The sequence below is a fragment of the Mustela lutreola genome, chromosome 18 (assembly GCF_030435805.1).
Source record: "Mustela lutreola isolate mMusLut2 chromosome 18, mMusLut2.pri, whole genome shotgun sequence".
Lineage (NCBI taxonomy): Eukaryota > Metazoa > Chordata > Mammalia > Carnivora > Mustelidae > Mustela > Mustela lutreola.
The window spans coordinates 18,534,816-18,553,439 of NC_081307.1; the positions used below are offsets into that span (position 1 = coordinate 18,534,816).

At 35.9% G+C, this 18,624-nt stretch overlaps 1 protein-coding gene across 1 annotated transcript; it reads left to right on the forward strand.

The window, feature by feature from the left end:
- Nucleotides 1-528: 528 nt before the first annotated feature.
- Nucleotides 529-18,199, forward strand: FRG1 (FSHD region gene 1). The gene is made up of 9 exons (XM_059155949.1): nt 529-807; nt 2,792-2,862; nt 7,629-7,754; nt 9,593-9,650; nt 11,524-11,638; nt 13,713-13,817; nt 16,195-16,286; nt 16,814-16,924; nt 18,090-18,199. Exons 1-9 carry the CDS (start codon nt 746-748, stop codon nt 18,124-18,126), a joined length of 777 nt encoding a protein of 258 aa, XP_059011932.1. The 5' UTR covers nt 529-745; the 3' UTR covers nt 18,127-18,199.
- Nucleotides 18,200-18,624: the final 425 nt, after the last annotated feature.

An 18,624-nucleotide genomic window follows, 5' to 3' on the forward strand; every position in this document is an offset into this window, starting at 1 on the left:
GACTTCTCTGATTACATTAGTTTCCAACGTCAACCTCCCGCCCCACCTCCACCCAAATTCCTACAGCACTTGTGAAATCTGTGGCCCAAATTTATGCATTTAATTATATTTTCTTTTACTCCCTCCTTGTTTCTTGTACGTGACTCAAGTCTCTGGATAATACAACCGGCGTTTATGGAACTGGAAGGGCTTGTAAATCGTCCGAGGCCCGATAATGCACTCAGTTGCGCAGGGTAGTAAGGCTCAAAGCTCAAAGCTACTGGAACCGGAGGGCTGATTGCGTCATATCACCTTCTTGCTGATCAAAGAACGTGATCGCCCTTCTCCTGAGACCGAGCAGGATACCCCAAGAATGGCTCCATTAAAAAAATAATAAATAAAAAAAGACAAGAAGAAAAAAAAGGTTCCAGAGCTATTAGGCCCTCTGCGTCCACCAGAGGGCGCGTCTCCCCAGGTTTCCTCACTTAGGGACGGTGGAACATTCGGTTCTCAAGAGCAAATGAACCCTGACGTATTGCGGCCCTCTGCGGTTGCCGTAGCCCCAGACAGCACACAGGAAGTCGAATTCGAGAGTTGGGTGGAAAAAAATACTGGGGACTCCGAGCGACCGGTCCTCTCCTGCAGTTGCGTACGGTTTCGGGGAATCTGCTGTATTGTTTTGGGGCCTCCCGCGCCAGTTCGTTCTCCAGTGGCGGTATCTGGCCCTTCGACAGCTCTCACGCCTTTATACAGTGTCCCCAGAACTATGGCCGAATACTCGTATGTGAAGTCCACCAAACTCGTGCTCAAGGGAACCAAGGCTAAGAGGTAAGGCCGAAGTGTGCGGGAGGCCGGCTCTTCTCGGGCAGCACTCCGCCCTCGCGTCCTCCCCGCCGTGGAGAAGCTCACGGAAGCCCGAGAGAGCGGTCATTCGGGCTCCCAGCCTTTAGGCCTGGCCTCTGGTCCCGGACGGACCGACCCTGCGGCGCGGCTCCGGGTACCCGTACGGAGCTGGAGAGCCGGGGCCGCGGGAGACGCGCCCGGACTGTTCGCGCCTTCGGAAGGGGGGAGCCAGGACAGCGGAACCGGTAGCCCAGGAACCCCAAAGTTTGGGTCGCTTGATAAGGGAACCAAGACCCTCCGGACCTCCGCAGCCTTCGTCTGAGGCTGTAGATCATCACAATGACTTCCTTTATTAGAGATACTTCTTTTCGCCCTTGTTTCCCTCCCCCCTAAAAAAAAAAAAAAAAAAAAAAAATCCTTAATTGTAAAATACAGTATGCAGATGTGGGTTCAAATCTGGATCCCCACCAGTTGCTAGTTTTGCGATTTGTGCGAGTTCGTTAATATCCTTGCGCTTCCACTGGCGGGTTCATTAGGAAAGGTTGATGGCACTGTGAAAGAATGAGAATGAGGAGTGAATGGGAGAACGCGTACAGAAGCAAGTGTAGCCGGTAGCAAGCAGCTTGTAGGGGTGATCGATGATGATTAGAGTGTTAGGAAAAGCTATCTGCTCACTCCTGTCTCCACCTCTCTTAACTGGTAGATCTGCTTGGAGTTGGTTGTTCATACCCTTATTAAGCATTTCAGCGTGTCTCAGTGATGGTTTTCGGTACTTTTAGGTAAGATGAAAGGAAGTGTTAAGGAGCAATTCTGCCAACGGTTCTGGAATCACAAAGAACTTACCCTGAAAAAATCTGAAACTTGTACTGTCTGAATTTACAAGAGAGAGGGGAGAGTCGTCTTCTGAAAGCTTACATTTGATGAAAATACAAACAAGTGTGCCGCCTTCTAATTCTCGCAACTATCAATCACTATCAACACACACACAGCCACTTTCTGTGTGCCAAGAACTATTCTAAGCACTTCAATATAATTTTTTTGAACCATGATGGTTTTTTTAGTACTGAGATACAGTACATATGTCAGAAATTCACCCTATAAAGTACAATTTTGTGGGTTTTAATGTGTTGACAAAATTCAGCACAAGTTGCCAACCATTTTCATCACTCTCCCTTCCACTGTTTCCCTAGTCCTGGCCACCACTAATCTGTAGATTTCCATCTACATCAGTTTATTTTGCATATTTCATATAAATGGAGTCATACAGTATGCAGTCTTCTGTATCTAGCCTCATCCATGTTTAGCATGCATCCGTACTCTTATATTTATGGCTGAATAATATTCTGTTGTGTAGTGTAGATATAACATGTTTTGTTTTTCCATTCATCAGTTGATGGACATTTGGGTTGTTGCCACTTTTTGGTTATTATGAATAATGCTGCTTTGAATATTCTAATAAACTTTTTATGTGGACATGTGTTTTCATTTCTGTTGTTAGGACATGTGTTTTCATTTCTGGTAACTCTGTGTTTAACTTTTCGAAGAACCCAAACTATTTTATAAAGTGGCTATACCATTTTACATTTTCACCAGCAACACATGAAGGTACAGGTCATCTCTTAATCCTCAAAACAACCTTAAGAGCTTAGTCAAATTATTATCCTCCTTTTATAGGTGAGAAACTGACAGAGATTAAATTTTCCAAAAGTCACAGAGCTAAGAAATGACAATATCAAGATTAAAAAGGCAGTCTGACTTCAGAATCTGTTGTCTTAACTATAACACAATGCATACAGGATCAGAAGTGACTTCTTAATATTAGAAATAAGAAAGCATATCAATGTACATAACAAAATCAATAATTCTTATATCTATGTACAGCTTAAAAGATTCTTCTAAGATTGCATCTTGAGATACTTAACATCAGATCAATGTTTCTAAACTCATCTATATAAATTATCTCCTGCAGCAAGAAGAAAAAGAGTAAAGAGAAGAAGAGAAAAAGAGAAGAAGATGAAGAAACTCAACTTGATATTGTTGGTAGGTTTCCTATACTTTATTCTGAGAAAAGTTAACATTGGTTGAGATGCCTTTAAAAATATTTCCTACTTAGGGATAAGTAGTTCAAAGAAACTCAAAAGAACTTGTGACCTATGCATAGTTTTCTTAAAGTTTTCAATATTATTTAAAGTTATGGATTCTTTTATAGCCTGGCACAGTAGATGTCACTGATGCCTTTTTTTCCTCATCAGGAAGAGAAGAAATATCGCTCATTAGACTACCTTATATCCCGGGACGCCTGGGTGGCTCAGTTGGTTAAGCGCTGCCTTCGGCTCAGGTCATGATCCCAGTGTCCTGGGATCGAGTCCCACATCAGGCTCCTTGCTCGGCAGGGAGCCTACTTCTCCCTCTGCCTCTGCCTGCCTCTCTGTCTGCCTGTGCTCGCTCGCTCTCTCTCCCTCTATCCCTGAAAAATAAATAAAATCTCAAAAAAAAAAAAAAAAAAATTTAAAAAAAAAAAAAAAATAGACTACCTTATATCCCACAGATCTGGTACATAATTTTAAAGGCCAGATATACATAAATATTATTTAATTAAATATATTTCACAAATTTTCTTTGAACATGTATGCATTTTAAACAAAGATTTTATTTATCTGAGAGAGAAAGAAGAGAGCACGAGCAGGGGAAAAGGTGGAAGGAGAAGCAGACTTACCCAGGGCTCAATCCCAGGACCCGAGGATCATGACCTGAGCCAAAGGCAGACACTTAACTGACCGATCCACTCAGGCATCCCTGAACATTTATGCATTTTCGTTGTAGAAACCAGTGATAAGTATGTCCCCAAAGGAACAGTAAAAATAACTCACAGTAAAAATGATTCTTTTATATATTATGAAATAAATGAAAATCTTAAACAAAGCATCAAGGTAGCCTGTAAATGCTACCAGAGATAAACTGACCCAAACACATTTAAGCAGCCTGCTTTCTGATTCTTTCCACATCTATACTTTAAAGCAACTTTTTTCTCTCTTAAAACATGGCCAGTCACGTTTTGAAATTTCATAAATTTTGGCTCCTTTACATTTTATATGAAATGGGATAAAGATAATATTCTAGAAAAATCTCACCTTTTTTTGAAATAGCAAATCAACAGTTATAATATTAGCGTAAGTATCTTGGATAGATATCTAGAGATGGAATTGCTGTGTCAACAAATAGGTGGATATTTAGCGATTTAAGTAATCACCAAGAATTTTCTAAGGTAGTTGCACCATTTTATACTCCCACCAAGAAGTAATACAGTTCTGTTATCAATCTTCCCTCCCAGTCTGTGGTTTGACTTTTAATTTGCTTAAATGTTATTTCTCTGAAAGCAAAAGTTAGATATTTTTTTTCAATTAACATACAACATAGTATTAGTTTTAGGTATACAATATAATGACTTGATATATGTGTATAGAAGTTTTTATAAAACCGTATTTATTACTTTTTTTCTATTATGGATACCACCTTGCATCTTCAATCTGAGAAACTGTTGCTTAACCCCAAGGTCATGAAGAAATTCTTCCACATTTTCTGTAAGAGACTTTAGTTTTAGTTTTTACATTATATCTGTGATCTATCTGAAATTAAATTTTGATCTGGAGTGAATTATGGGTCAGGGTTCTTTTCATTTTTTCATAATGATATCCACTTGTTCTAGCACCACTGTTGCATAGACTTTTCTTTCTTCATTAAACTGCCTTGATATCGCTGTAAAAAATCAACTGACTTTACATGGGTTGGTATAATTTTCGACTCTGTGTTCCGTTCATTTGTCTGTTGTTCTGATACATTTGTGTTGATTACTGTCATGTCATGGTGTTTTGAAATCAGGTGAGGTCTTGAGGGTTCATCCATGTTGTAGCATGTGGAATTTCCTTCCTTTTAAGACTGAATAATACTCCATTGTGTGTATATACTGCATTTCATTTAACCATTCATCTTTCAGTGAACACGTAGGTTACTTCACTTTTGGCCTATTGTGAATAATTCTTCTAGGAATATGGGTGTTCAGATATCTCTTCAAGACTTTGCTTTCTGTTCTTTTGGACATATGCCTGGAAGTGGAATTGCTGGATCATATGGTAATTCCATTTTTAATTTTGTGAGACCTGTTTTCCATAGTCACTGTACCATTTTACATTCCCACCAGCAGTGCCTAAGGGTTTCGATTTCTCCATATCCTCACCAATATTTGTTATTTCTGGTTCTGTGATAGTAGCCATCATAGTGGGTATGAAATAGTATCTCATTATGGTTTCAGTCTGTATTTCCTCAGTGAATTGCAATATTGAGTAATTTTAATGTGCTCATTGGTCATTTGTGTATCTTCTTTAGAGAAATACCTATTCAAGTCCTTTGCCCATTTTTTGAAATGGGTTGTGTTATTGTTGAGTTTTAAGAGTTCTTTATATATTCTGGATCTTAATCCCTTATCAGATATGTGATGTACAGATATTTCCTTCTATTCTGTGTTGTCTTTTTACTCTCTTGATAGTGTCCTGTGATGCACAGAAGTTTTTCTTTTTTTCTTTCTTTTTTTAGAGGGGGAGACGGGCATGGGATAGGGGTCAAGGGAGAGGAAAAGAGAGAATCTTAAGCACGTTCCAGGCCTAGTCCAGAGCCTGACTTGTGGCTCAATCTCACAACCCTGAGATCACTTCCTAAGCTGCAGTTAAGAGTCAGATTTATAACTGACTGAGCCACCCAGGTGCCCCCAAAGTTATTCATTTTGATGAGTCTAATTTGTCTAATTTTTCTTTTGTTGTTTGTGCCTTTGGTGTCATATCCAAGAAATGATTGCCAAATCCCATTTTGTGAGGTTTCTACCATATGTTTTCTTATAAGAGTTTGATAATTTTAGCTCTTAAATTTAGGTCTTTGACCATTTTGAGTTAATTTATATATATGAAATTAAAAGTCCAACTTAATTAAATGAAATTTTACTAATTTTTTGTTGGGTATTAAAAGTCTTTCTTGTTTAGATAAATAGGAAATCTTGTGCATTGTGATAAACTCAATCTTTAAAAACTTTGCTTTGTAGTATATTTTGAAATGTGGGATTGTGATACCTCCAGCTTTATCCTTTTTCAGGATTGCTTTGGCTGTTTGGGATCTTTTGTGGTTCCATACAAAAGATTATTAGGATTATTCTAGTTCTGTGAAAAATGTTATTGGTATTTTGATAGAGATTGTATTGAATGTGCAGCATGAGTAGGTGGATGGGAGAAATAGGTGAAGGGGAATTGAGAGTACACTTATCTTTTTTTTTTTTTTTTTTTAAAGATTTTATTTATTTATTTGACAGAGAGAGATCACAGTAGGAGAGAGGAAGGGAAGAGATCACAGAGAGAGAGGAAGGGAAGCAGGCCCCCTGCTGAGCAGAGAGCCCGATGTGGGACTCGATCCCAGGACCCTGAGATCATGACCTGAGCCGAAGGCAGCGGCTTAACCCACTGAGCCACCCAGGCGCCCCGAGAGTACACTTATCTTGATGAGCACTGAGAAATGTATAGAATCGCTGAGGCATTATATTATACATATGAAACTAATATAACACCATTTGTTAATTATATTTGAAATAAAATGAATTTCAAAAGAAACCCATTTCTGTTCATGTATATAGAATACATAGTTTCTGTTCATATTGTTTCTAATCTAAAATCATGGTAAAGAATACTGTCCTAAACCACAAAAAAAATGAATTCTTGCCATTTGCAACATGATGGAGCTAGAGAGCATTATGTAAAGTTAGAAAAAAAATAAACACCATATGATTTTCACTCATATGTGGAAGTCAGGAGACAAAACAGATAAATGTAGGAAAAATGAGGAGAGAGAGAGAGACAAACCAGAAAACAGACTCTTAATTACAGAGAACAAACTGAAGGTTGCCAGAGGGGAGGTGGGCTTGGAAATGGGTTAAATGGGTGAAGGATATTGAGGACTACACTTATTGTGATAAGCATAGTGTTATAAGTGATGAATTACTAAATTCTGTACCTGTAACTAATATTACATTGGATGTCAACTAACTGGAATTTCAATAAAAACTTGAAAAAAAATTTTAAAAGAATACTATGTTAGAAAGTCTTTTTGAGGGTGCCTGGGTGGCTCAGTGGGTTGGGCATTTGCCTTGGTTGGGCTCTGGTGATGATCCTAGGGTCCTGGGATCGAGCCCCGCATCGGGCTGTCTGCTCAGCGGGGAGCCTGCTTCCCCCCCTCTCTCTGCCTGCTGCTCTGCCTACTTGTGATCTCTCTCTCTGTCAAATAAATAAAATCTTTAAAAACAAAAAAGTCTTTTTGGAGGGATATGTAAGGGACAGGTTATAATAGTTATTGCCTCTAGAAAGCAGTCATGGATGGCTGGGGAGGAAATCAAAGAGACTGTTCTCCATCATTTTATGCCTTCACATGCACTGCTTTTTTATATTTTGAAAAGAATGTAATCTTGATTTTGGGTGGTGGTCACCTATATCCATACATACTAACATGCAAATGAATGTATGTAAAATGGAGGAAATCTGTATAAGGTTCATAGTTTGTATAAAGGATAGTTTCCTGGTTTCGACAGTGTACTATAATTATATAAGATATTACCACAGGGAGAAGTGAATAAAGGACATATGGATCTCTCTGTATTATTTCTTATAACTGCAATATAAAATGTTTTAAAAAATAAGTTATAACAACAAGAACAACAAATAAGAACCTTATGTCAAATCTAAAATTAAATTTACAATATTGATTTTATTTTTTAGGAATCTGGTGGACAGTAACAAATTTTGGTGAAATATCAGGAACCATAGCAATTGAAATGGATAAAGGAACCTACATACATGCACTTGACAACGGACTTTTTACACTGGGAGCTCCACATAAAGAAGGTTTGTGTCTAGTAGAAAAAGTGGAAGGGAAAAGACCACTTAAAGTATGTATTTTAGGGATGCCTGTGTGGCTCAGTCAGTTAAGGGTCTGTCTTTAATTCAGGTCAGGATCTCAGGCTCCTGGGATGGAGTATAGGGCTCCTTGATCAGCAGAGAGCCTGCTTCTCCCTCTGCCTGCTGCTCCTTCTGCTTGTGCTCTCTCCCTGTCTCTCAAATAAAATTTTATAAAAAAAAAATTTTTTTTAAAGATTTTATTTATTTATTTGACAGAGAGAGATCACAAGTAGGCAGAGAGGCAGGCAGAGAGAGAGAGAGAGAAGGAAGCAGGCTCCCTGCTGAGCAGAGAGCCCGATGCGGGACTCGATCCCAGGACCCTGAGATCATGACCTGAGCCGAAGGCAGAGGCTTAACCCACTGAGCCACCCAGGCGCCCTATAAAAAAATTTTTAAAAAGCATATATTTTATGACAGTCATTCACTTAGGCCAAATTCTAACATCTCAAGTATAGTACAAGGAATAAATCCATTGCATTTGACTCTTCCCCTTTTTTCCTTCCTTAATATTTACCAATTATTGGCAAATCCTCTTTCCATTATAAGCCTGTGAAAACATTCTTTATGGTTCCAGGAAAGTATCAATTGAAATCAAAAGCAACATAAATAATTGAATTGAAAGGGAAACATAGTTGAGTCAAAGATTTGATATCTGTGTCCTCTAGGCCTTTTGCCAAAACTAACCTGGAACATTATTAACAGTTTGAAGTCTTGTTATCCCTTCTGGTCCACCAGAATAAGCACTAATGAGACATGAAGTAATCAGAAGATAAAAAGCAGTATCTTTAAGTATGAATGACCATCCCTTGAATAAGTTGCAGCATTTAGTTTTTTAAATATTAAATGCTGGGGTGCCTGGATGGCTCAGTCGTTAAGCATCTGCCTTCAGCTCTGGTCATGATCCCAGGGTCCTCGTATCAAGCCCCGCATCCAGCTCCCTGCTCAGCGGGAAGCCTGCTTCTCCCTCTCCCACTCCCCCTGCTTGTATTCCCTCTATCACTGTCTCTCTCTCTCTCTGTCAAATAAATAAACAAGATATTTTAAAAATAAATAAATATTGAATGCTTGTTTATATACCAAGTGCATTTTAAAACACAAAAAGAAAATATAAGTGATTAAGCATCATGCTGACTTACCTATTAAGTATGTAAAACTAACACTGTAGTTAGAAGATAAAGTAGAACTTGATACTCTAATCTGAATAGAGTGTATTATGATTATATCAAAATATTATAGTATTCTTATATTTAATTTTAAAGAAAACATTCTTTTTAAAAAAAGATTTTTTTTTTTTAATTTATTTAACAGAGAGATACACAGAGAAGGAACACAAGCAGGGGGAATGGGAGAGGGAGAAGCAGACTTTCCACCGAGCAGGGAGCCAAATGTGGGACTCGATCCCAGGACCCTGGGATCATGGCCTGAGCCGAAGGCAGACCCTTAATGACTGAGCCACCCAGGTTCCCCTCAAAAAAACTAGTTTTAAAGCTGAAAAATATTTTTATGTGTATATTGGTAACAAATGTCAAATTTATTTTAAAATATTTTTTTTCCCAAACTGAGGGTTGCTGGGGGGAGGGGGGTTGGGGGAGGGGGTGGGGTTATGGACATTGGGGAGGGTATTTGCTAAGGTGAGTGCTGTGACGTGTGTAAACCTGGTGGTTCACAGACCTGTACCCCTGGGGATAAAAATATATTATATGTTTATAAAAAATTTAAAAAATTATTTTAAAAAAATTTTTTTTAAAGTGGTGGCAAAAAAAAAAATTTTTTTTCCTCTATAGTTGATGAAGGCCCTAGTCCTCCAGAGCAGTTTACAGCTGTCAAATTGTCTGATTCCAGGTAAGTAAGTTGAACTATAATTAATCACCTTTTATTTTTTTAATTTAATTTTATTTACTGAAAAATTTTTATATATAGCTAATTAAATAAGCTAACTTAAGTCCACAGACCAATTTTGATGTAAAAAGCAAAACAATCTTTTTGAAAGTAGTTTTGTGACATTTTAAAAATACGACATTTATATATGCTATATTTAGGTATTATTAAATTTCATTGGTAACAACTGTGTCTTTGAAAGAGAATGAAAGTGGGCCCTTGGTGGCTCAGTTGGTTGAGCCTTCAGCTCAGGTCATGATCCTGGAGTCTTGGGATCAAGTCCCATATCAGGCTCTCTGCTTAGCAGAGAGTTTGCCTCTCCCTCTGACCCTCCCCTTCTCATGCTGTCTCTCTCTCCCTCTCTCTCTCTCTCTCAATTAAGTAAAATCTTAAAAGAAAAGAGAGAGAATGAAAGCTCCAAATAAAAACATACCCTATGACTCCTACCAATATATAATACTAGACTAGAAAAAAATGAGTATTAATAATGTCACAGACCAAATAAGATATAGATTAGAAAGATCATGCAAAGAAAATAGACATAAGACAAAACCTGGTTTGATGTTACTGTGATACATAAACTCACTTGTCAGAAGTCAAGAGATAAACAAATAATAAAGGAATATTATTAAAATTATTAAAATCAGTAAAGAATGTTACAGTCATGAAGACCAAAAGAATATTCACTGTTTTTCCAATCATTTTATAAGCTGACCTTTTTTATTCTCACAGTAACAAAGTATAGAATGATACTTTGGGTAGTACATACAGAAATTGAATTTCAGTATGCTAATAATTGGCTGCATCAATATGATAATGATTTGTATTATACAATCATTAACCTGTAGATGAATATAAAATCAATCCCTTGGCATCATCAGGGATTGGGTAAGCTAAAAGTTAAGAATCATATTTTTTTCTTTAAAAAACATCACATGAAGATTATCATTCCTATACTCTGAGTGGCCAATAAGTACAGTAAAAGACTTTTTTATTTTTTTAATATTTTATTTATCTATCTATCTATTTATTTATTTATTTACTTTGGAGAGAGCAAGTGAACACTGGGCAGGGGGGAGGAAGAGGGAGAAGCAGATTCCCTGCTGAGTGGGGAGCACAGAGCCCATTACGGGGCTTGTGGGACTCTATCCCAGAACCACAAAATCACTTGAAGTCAGTGTCTGAAGTCAGACACTGAACTGACTGAGCCACCCAGGTGCCTGAGAGACTTTTAAAGAATAAAAGCAGAAGAAAATCAATAAACTCAAACTTCTTTACAGTTGAAAACAAAAAATACAAAATAGGCAAATGAAGAAAATATTTGCAACAGCATTAACAGCAATGAGTTTTTATTCTTTGTATGTATGTACAGGATTCATAACTCTAAGGAAAACAGTAAGATACCAATAGAAAAATGGATAAAAAGATAAAACCTAAAAAGGAAAGGAAGTGCAAATGTCTCTTTACAATGGTTAGAAGATAAATTAAATAGGATACTATTTTTCCTGTATCTGATATTCTAATTTTTTCTTTAAAAAGGCATAATGTTAATAGATGCATGGTGAAATGATAACTCTCCTAATTTGAGATGAGAATGTTAAGTTGATACAGAGGAAAGTAGTTTGATACCATGTAATAGGAGCTTTATAAGTACAATATAAAATTATATAAATAGAACTACACTGTCCAATATGGTAGTCACTAGCCACACATCACATGGCTTTTGAAAATTTGGACTATGGCTAGCCTGGATTTTTATACACACAAATTATTTTTATGTTCCATATTTAATTTTCTTGCTCTCAGTTTTTAACATTTCCTTTTTGTTAATCTAAAGAATTGCCCTGAAATCTGGCTATGGAAAATACCTAGGTATTAATTCAGATGGACTTGTTGTGGGGCGTTCAGATGCAATTGGACCAAGAGAACAATGGGAACCAGTCTTTCAAGATGTAAGTGCTATTATTGTTCATAAAAGCTTCTTGTCAATGTAAGATAGTCTTTAATATTCAGTGAGAATATATAGCCTAAAGAAAAAAACAAACCAAAAGTACAGAGCAATAATATAACCCACTAAATTGAAGAAAACCAATATGAACTCATAACCTTAAAAAGGTCTTGAAAAACAGTGCAGCACAGCAAAAGAAATAATCAACAAAGTGAAAAGACAAACTATAGGATGAGAAAAAATATTTGCAAACCATTTTTCTGATAAGGGGTTAATATCCAAAATATATAAAGAGCTGATACAACTCAATAGCAAAGAAACAACCCAATTAAAAAATGGCAAAGACCTTTTTCCCAGAAAAGATATATGAAAGGCCAACAGGTACATGAAAAGATGCTCAACATCACTAGTCATTAGAGAAATGCAAATCAGAAACACAGTAAGGTATCACTTCCTACCTGCTACAATGGCCCTCTTCAAAAAGATGAGATAAATGCTAGGAGGATGTGGAGAAAAGCGAACCTTCATGCACTGCTGGTGGGAATGCAAACTGAGGCAGCCACTGTGGAAATAGTATTGGAGATTCCTCAAAAAATTAAAATGGAATTATTATAAGATCCAACAATCCCATTTGTGAAAATATATCCAAAGGAAACCAAAAAAACTAACTTAAAACAATACCTGCACCCCCATGTTCATACTGGCATTACTTTTAAGAGTAACTATGGAAATAATCTAAATGTCCACTGATAGATAAATGGATAAAGAAGTTGTGTTATATATATATGCAATGGAATATTGTTCTGCCATAAAAGATGAGTAAATCTTGCCATTTACAACAACAAATGGAACTTGCTAAGTAAAATAAATCAGAGAAAGACAGACAACTGTATGATCTCACTTATATATAGATCTTAAAAACAAAACAAAACAAAACTCAGACAAAGACATCAGACTTGTGGTTGGTTACCATAGTAGCAGCTGTTGGGATTAGGAATTAGAGGAAGAAGGTGGTCAAAAGGTACAAACTTCCAGTTACAGGATAAATATAAGTGCCAAGGATATAACAGATAACATGATTACTTCAGCTAACTCTGCTGTATGATACAGAGGAAAGTTGTTAAGAGACTAAATCCTGAGTTCTCATCACAAGGAAAAAAATGGTTTTCCTTTTATGCTTTCTTTTTATTATTAACTGCATGAGATGATGGATGTTAACCGAAACTTACTAAGATAATCATTTCACAGTAAGTGTTAAGCCAAATCATTATGCTATACACCTTAAATTTACGCATGATTATGTCAGTCATATCTCAGTAAAACTGGGGGAGGAAACAGTGCAAAAAAATAGCAGTAGTACCTCTGCCCTCCATCATTTCTGTCCAAAACTCTCTGACATTGATTCTTGAAGTTCTGAGTAGTAAATTCAAAAGCACCAAAAGCTAGTTCTTATAAATTTTTATATTTTCTAATTATGAAGAAAATCTTACTTAAAACACTATTATTTGAGAGGCCCCTGGGTGGCTCAGTGGGTTAAAGCCTCTGCCTTCGGCTCAGGTCATGATTCCAGGGTCCTGGGATCGAGCCCCGCATTGGGCTCTCTGCTCAGCAGGGAGCCTGCTTCCTCCTCTCTCTCTCTGCCTGCTTCTCTGCCTTCTTGTGATCTCTGTCTGTCAAATAAATAAATAAAATCTTTTTTAAAAACCACTATTATTTGAGTAAATTAGTATGCATTATATAATTTTTTATTATCTTTAAAAGCTGATTATTTTTCAAACAACTAATTCAGTTATATCCTCAATAGATCTTTAAAGCTGAAGGAAACAATTCTATTTCATCTAGTTAGAATTTAGTCCTACTAATAGTATATACTAAAAATATTTATTGGGTTATTTTTGAATAGTAAGATTATAGGTGATTTTGGTTTTCTTTTCTGTATTTTTTTTTCTGTATTTTCTCCAAATTCTCTTTACTGATTACTTTTACAGTTGGGGCTAAGGGGCAGAATTCATTTCATTCTCAAAACTTAAGAATTCTTTTGCAGTAGTCTTGTAACTTTTTTGCTATTTTTTATATAGGGGAAAATGGCTTTATTGGCCTCAAATAGCTGCTTTATTAGATGCAATGAAGCAGGTGATATAGAAGCAAAGAGTAAAACAGCAGGAGAAGAAGAAATGATAAAGGTAATTGTGATCTAGTTTGTTCTTTTTTATAAATTGCTTTCTTCTTAATTTTTCTATAGACTAATCCATGTACATAAATGATGTGACTGTATCTCTTAATAATGTTCAATAGTCATTTGCTATTACTTCAAAGATGTAATGCATAGTTTTTTATACTATGCTCCATATAAGCCTTATTATAAAAAGCTTAATTATAAATCCTATAACCGATGGCTTATTTGTACCATGTGTTAGAGAAATTATTATATCTTACCTCCATGTATTGGTCCCTTTTTCTGAGTAGTTCCACATGCTTTTTAGTACTGTTTTTTTTTTTTTTTTTTTGCTTGCTTGCATTTTAAAATCTAATAGATATGTTCACATGGTTCAAAATTTTAAAAATACAAACATTTAAAGACATGACTTCCATTCTTCTCTAGCCTACCAGTTCTTAATAAAAACATGTTTATAATTTTCTACTTTTTTACAATAAAGTTAGGCTCCTGCATATACTCCTTTAGACCTTTATTTTCTTTTTTTCCTTAATGTTTTTATCTTGGAGATTTTCCCTTATCAATTACTTTGTAGAAAATTTTCTCTTTTTAATAGCTATATAATATTCCATTTTAAGGATATGCCCTAATTTATTTAGTCAGTTCCTCATAAATGCTGATTTAGGTTACTTCAGTCTTTTGCTTTTAGAACCAGTGCTGTAACACAAAACTTTGGATATGCATCATTCTGTAGGTGTACAGGTGTATCTGAGGAAAAAGTCCCCAAAACAGAATTACAAGGTAATTATGTAATTATAATTACATTAAAAACACACACACACACAAACCAAAACAGAAGCCAGTAGCTACAGGTACTCTGCTGAATGTGACTCCTGCACTGTCTTCTTGAATCTTTTTTAATTCCTGTGAGGTACCTGTTATCTTAACTTTACCAATGAGGAGAGGAGCCTTTGAGCCTCCTTATATCCTCACCTGCTGTAGTCATCATGAAACTCACGCAGCTAGATCGGATAGAGACAGGATGTGTACCCCGGCCCAGCTGACTGGAAACTACTCTGACACTCCATACCATACTGCTTCTCATTAGAAAAGATCAGGTCATTAGAGAAATGCTGGTGGATTTCTCACTTACCTAAAAGTACGATTTTTGAAGACAATGCAAATAAAGTACAGCATTTTGTACTTTTATGGGGGAAAAGAAACTGTAGTGTATTTAATTATAACTGTTTTCATACGATGTATCTGTCACATTTCCCAAGGGTCTTTTTGGTTAGTCAAGTACCGGGAAGCTCTGAGCAGTGATAATCCAGAACTCCTTCTACCTTGCATTTTACTTCATACGCTCTGCTAATCTGGATCAGCCATGCACCTTTATAGACATTCAAGACACACTGCCGTCTGCCAAAAGTAGTATTGTCACAGACCCTGGACAGTAGTAATTTCCCCAGGTCTGCTAGGACTCTGCTACCCAAACTTGTCACACAGGTAGCACTAGGACATGCCTCATTGGTCAGCACTTTCTAAGAAGCCTTGGAATTGGACTCTGAGGCATAAAGATCACTTTGGAGATGTAAATCCTTGGAGATGTAAATTCTGTCCTCTGTGTTGCAAATTGCCAGTTCCTGAGGCCTGAATTATGTCCACTTCCTGTCCGACTCAGTAGATCTTACTTGCTATATCAGTTTATGGCATTGATAGTAATTATCTGTCACAACTTAGGAGGATACAAGGAAGAATTAAAAAGAGTGGATTCCTAGGGCGCCTGGGTGGCTCAGTGGGTTAAGCCACTGCCTTCCGCTCAGGTCCTGATCTCAGGGTCCTGGGATCGAGCCCTACATCGGGCTCTCTGCTCAGCAGGGAGCCTGCTTCCCTTCTCTCTCTGCCTACTGTATCTCTGTCTGTCAAATAAATAAATAAAATCTTAAAAAAAAAAAAAAAAAGAGTGGATTCCAATTAAGTGAAAGTAGTCTGTGTCATGTTAAAAGTTTAAATGGATTTGGGAATAGCTATGCAAATTAAAATAGCTATCTTAAACTTTCAGTGTTGTAAAAAATAAAAAATATGATAATTTGAATATTTACTTTGAGGCCAAATTAATTAAATTATTGCCTAATTGGTCAGCAGGACCTGATCTATAAAATGTTTTTCATATAATTTTGTCTTTTACATCTGATGCAAAGGCTGTAGAGAAACATAACCAATTATTTATATAAATTATACATATATAAATAAAAACTTATCTAGAAACTTTTTCTGAATTTGATTGCTAAATTGTTTTCTTCATTTGCATAAGAAATCACCTACAGGGTTCTTAGGAAATAAGTAAAGTGGGGAGGAGGGGAGATAGATGTATAATCTGTTGGGTTCTTATCTCTATTGTCCAGATTAGATCCTGTGCTGAAAGAGAAACTAAGAAAAAAGATGATATTCCAGAAGAAGACAAAGGAAATGTTAAACAGTGTGAAATCAATTATGTGTATGTATTCTTTTCCTTTTATACCTTACAGATTTGGCAACAAAGTACTCCTCAAGACACGTAAAATAAAATACCTGAAGGACAAGGGGCAGCATAAAATAGACTCTAGGACAAAGAACGAAGCTGAATGCTTTTCTTTTCACAGAGCTTCAGTTTTCCTAATTACCCTGCTAACTTTCAAAGTTAAAGTCACTTGGGTTAGTCTTTTTTCCTTATTCATTAATAGAATGACTATCGCTTATCAGTACATAATGCCAACCAAATGTCCCATAGGCAGGATTCAGGGACTCCAGCCAATATGCCTTAGTGGAACTGGGGCTTTGTAGTTTGCTGCCCAAACAACTGCCCTCTTCATGGAAGAACACCAAGGTCATCTTTGCAGTTGAAAAGCTGTATGTTTTTAAAGAAATACAATAGTTTTGTTTTTTTTAAATAAACAAAAAACTTTAAAAATATTTGTAAATTCGTGAGTAAACATGTATAATCAAAGTTTGAAATGATTCTCAAGAAAGGCATTTTCTTAACAGAAAGAAATTTCAGAGCTTCCAAGACCACAAACTTAAAATAAGTAAAGAAGACAGTAAAATTCTCAAAAAGGCCCGGAAAGATGGATTTTTGCATGAAACACTTCTGGACAGGTAGGTATATTTTTACTTTTTTTATAACTATTTTCAGGATCCAATAGAAATGGCATATATATAATCAGTGTTCTTTTTCAAATATTACTGTTCTTAAATTTTTGTCTCCTAATTTATGAACGTAGTAATATTACCTAAAAAGGACATCATAAGTCTAGGAAAAGATCACCCAGGAAACAATATCTAGTAGTAGCCAAATTCCAAAAACTTCATATTTTGCTATAAGACATTCAGATTTGACTGAAACCCCTTCATAAATTTATTTAACATCATCTTTTTGTAACTATTAGAAGGGCTAGAAAGAAGTAGTTTAATTTCAGAACTCAGTGGATTCTAGTAGAATAGTACAGGTTCCTAAAAATGAGATAAAAACAGATCAGTTTTAAAATTACTAAGTATAAAATGAAATAAAATTGAAGCATTTTCATTAAGTTGAATCTAGCTAGCAGTGTACAGGATATTTATCATAGCACATTGTTAATATTTATCTAATACTATTCTTATTTAGATAAGTAATAAAAAAGTGGGTAGAGAGGTTTAGCTATAAGTTTATAACCATAAATAAGTGCCAGATTGAAAAGGAATTTGGTAATCTGCCACTCCTTCAAGTGCTATGTTGCAAAATTAGTCCTAAAACATTTCTTCACACTACTGATAAAGATATTGCTTCATCATCTTTCTTCTTAACTAGATGATCGACTTGTTACCAGAAGTTAGTAAGTGATATAAGAATTTTCCCTGCTGAACAAAGAATGTATTTAGTTTAAAGAAATCAAGAATAGGATGTTAAAAAAAAAAATCAGGATATGGACACAAAAGAAATAAGTTGTATGTCTTGTTAACTTTTATCACTCATGAAAATAGAACATTGCCACGCTGTTAAATAGAAGTTTAGGGCATGCTTAAGTTCAGAGGCAATTAAAATTGCTATTGTGGATTGAAAAAGCTCTTAGGCAACATTTCTTAAAGATTATGACTTTCATAAGAGTAGAATGTATTTAGCATGAAACAATATTGAAAGTTAATTTTAATTAAAATATTTTAATGTAAGTAGTATGGCAATAACCCAAACTGAAAACAGTTTCTGAGTGTGCGTATATATTTAGTAGTTGACTATATATGGCATGTGTTACATAATTTTTATCATTTGTCTTTGTTTAAACAGGAGAGCCAAATTGAAAGCTGATAGATACTGCAAATGACCAGAATTGTGTTTCTTTCTTCTCCTATTTGTTTTTTTCTGAATAAAATTATCAGTGGAAGTGTTTTTATAGAGCTCTTGGGCTGTTAGGGAATTACTGCTGAACTAGAGCTAGTTTAAACAAGATTAATCACATTTAATCGACAGTCCCCCTATGGGTTTACTTTTTAGTTAACTGTAGTGTTTCACATGGAATTGAAACAAAGTACACACTGAACATGCCGTAGAATCTTTTCTCTTTTCTAGGTTTTCTGTCATAAAGCAAGAGATGATACTCTATGAACCCTGTGTGTCTTGTGCAGCTTATAGAATCTCTTATTGTTTTACAGTCTTACTTTATATTATTTTATACCACTGATGCTTAATTACGACCTTTAAAAGGAAGCTAGAAGCTCCCAATCCAGTCAACAGGCTTGATTCTGCCTCCTAAATATTGTCCAAATCACACAAGCCAAACATATCAAACAGAGTGGGTGAGAAAAGAGAAAGAAATCAGGTA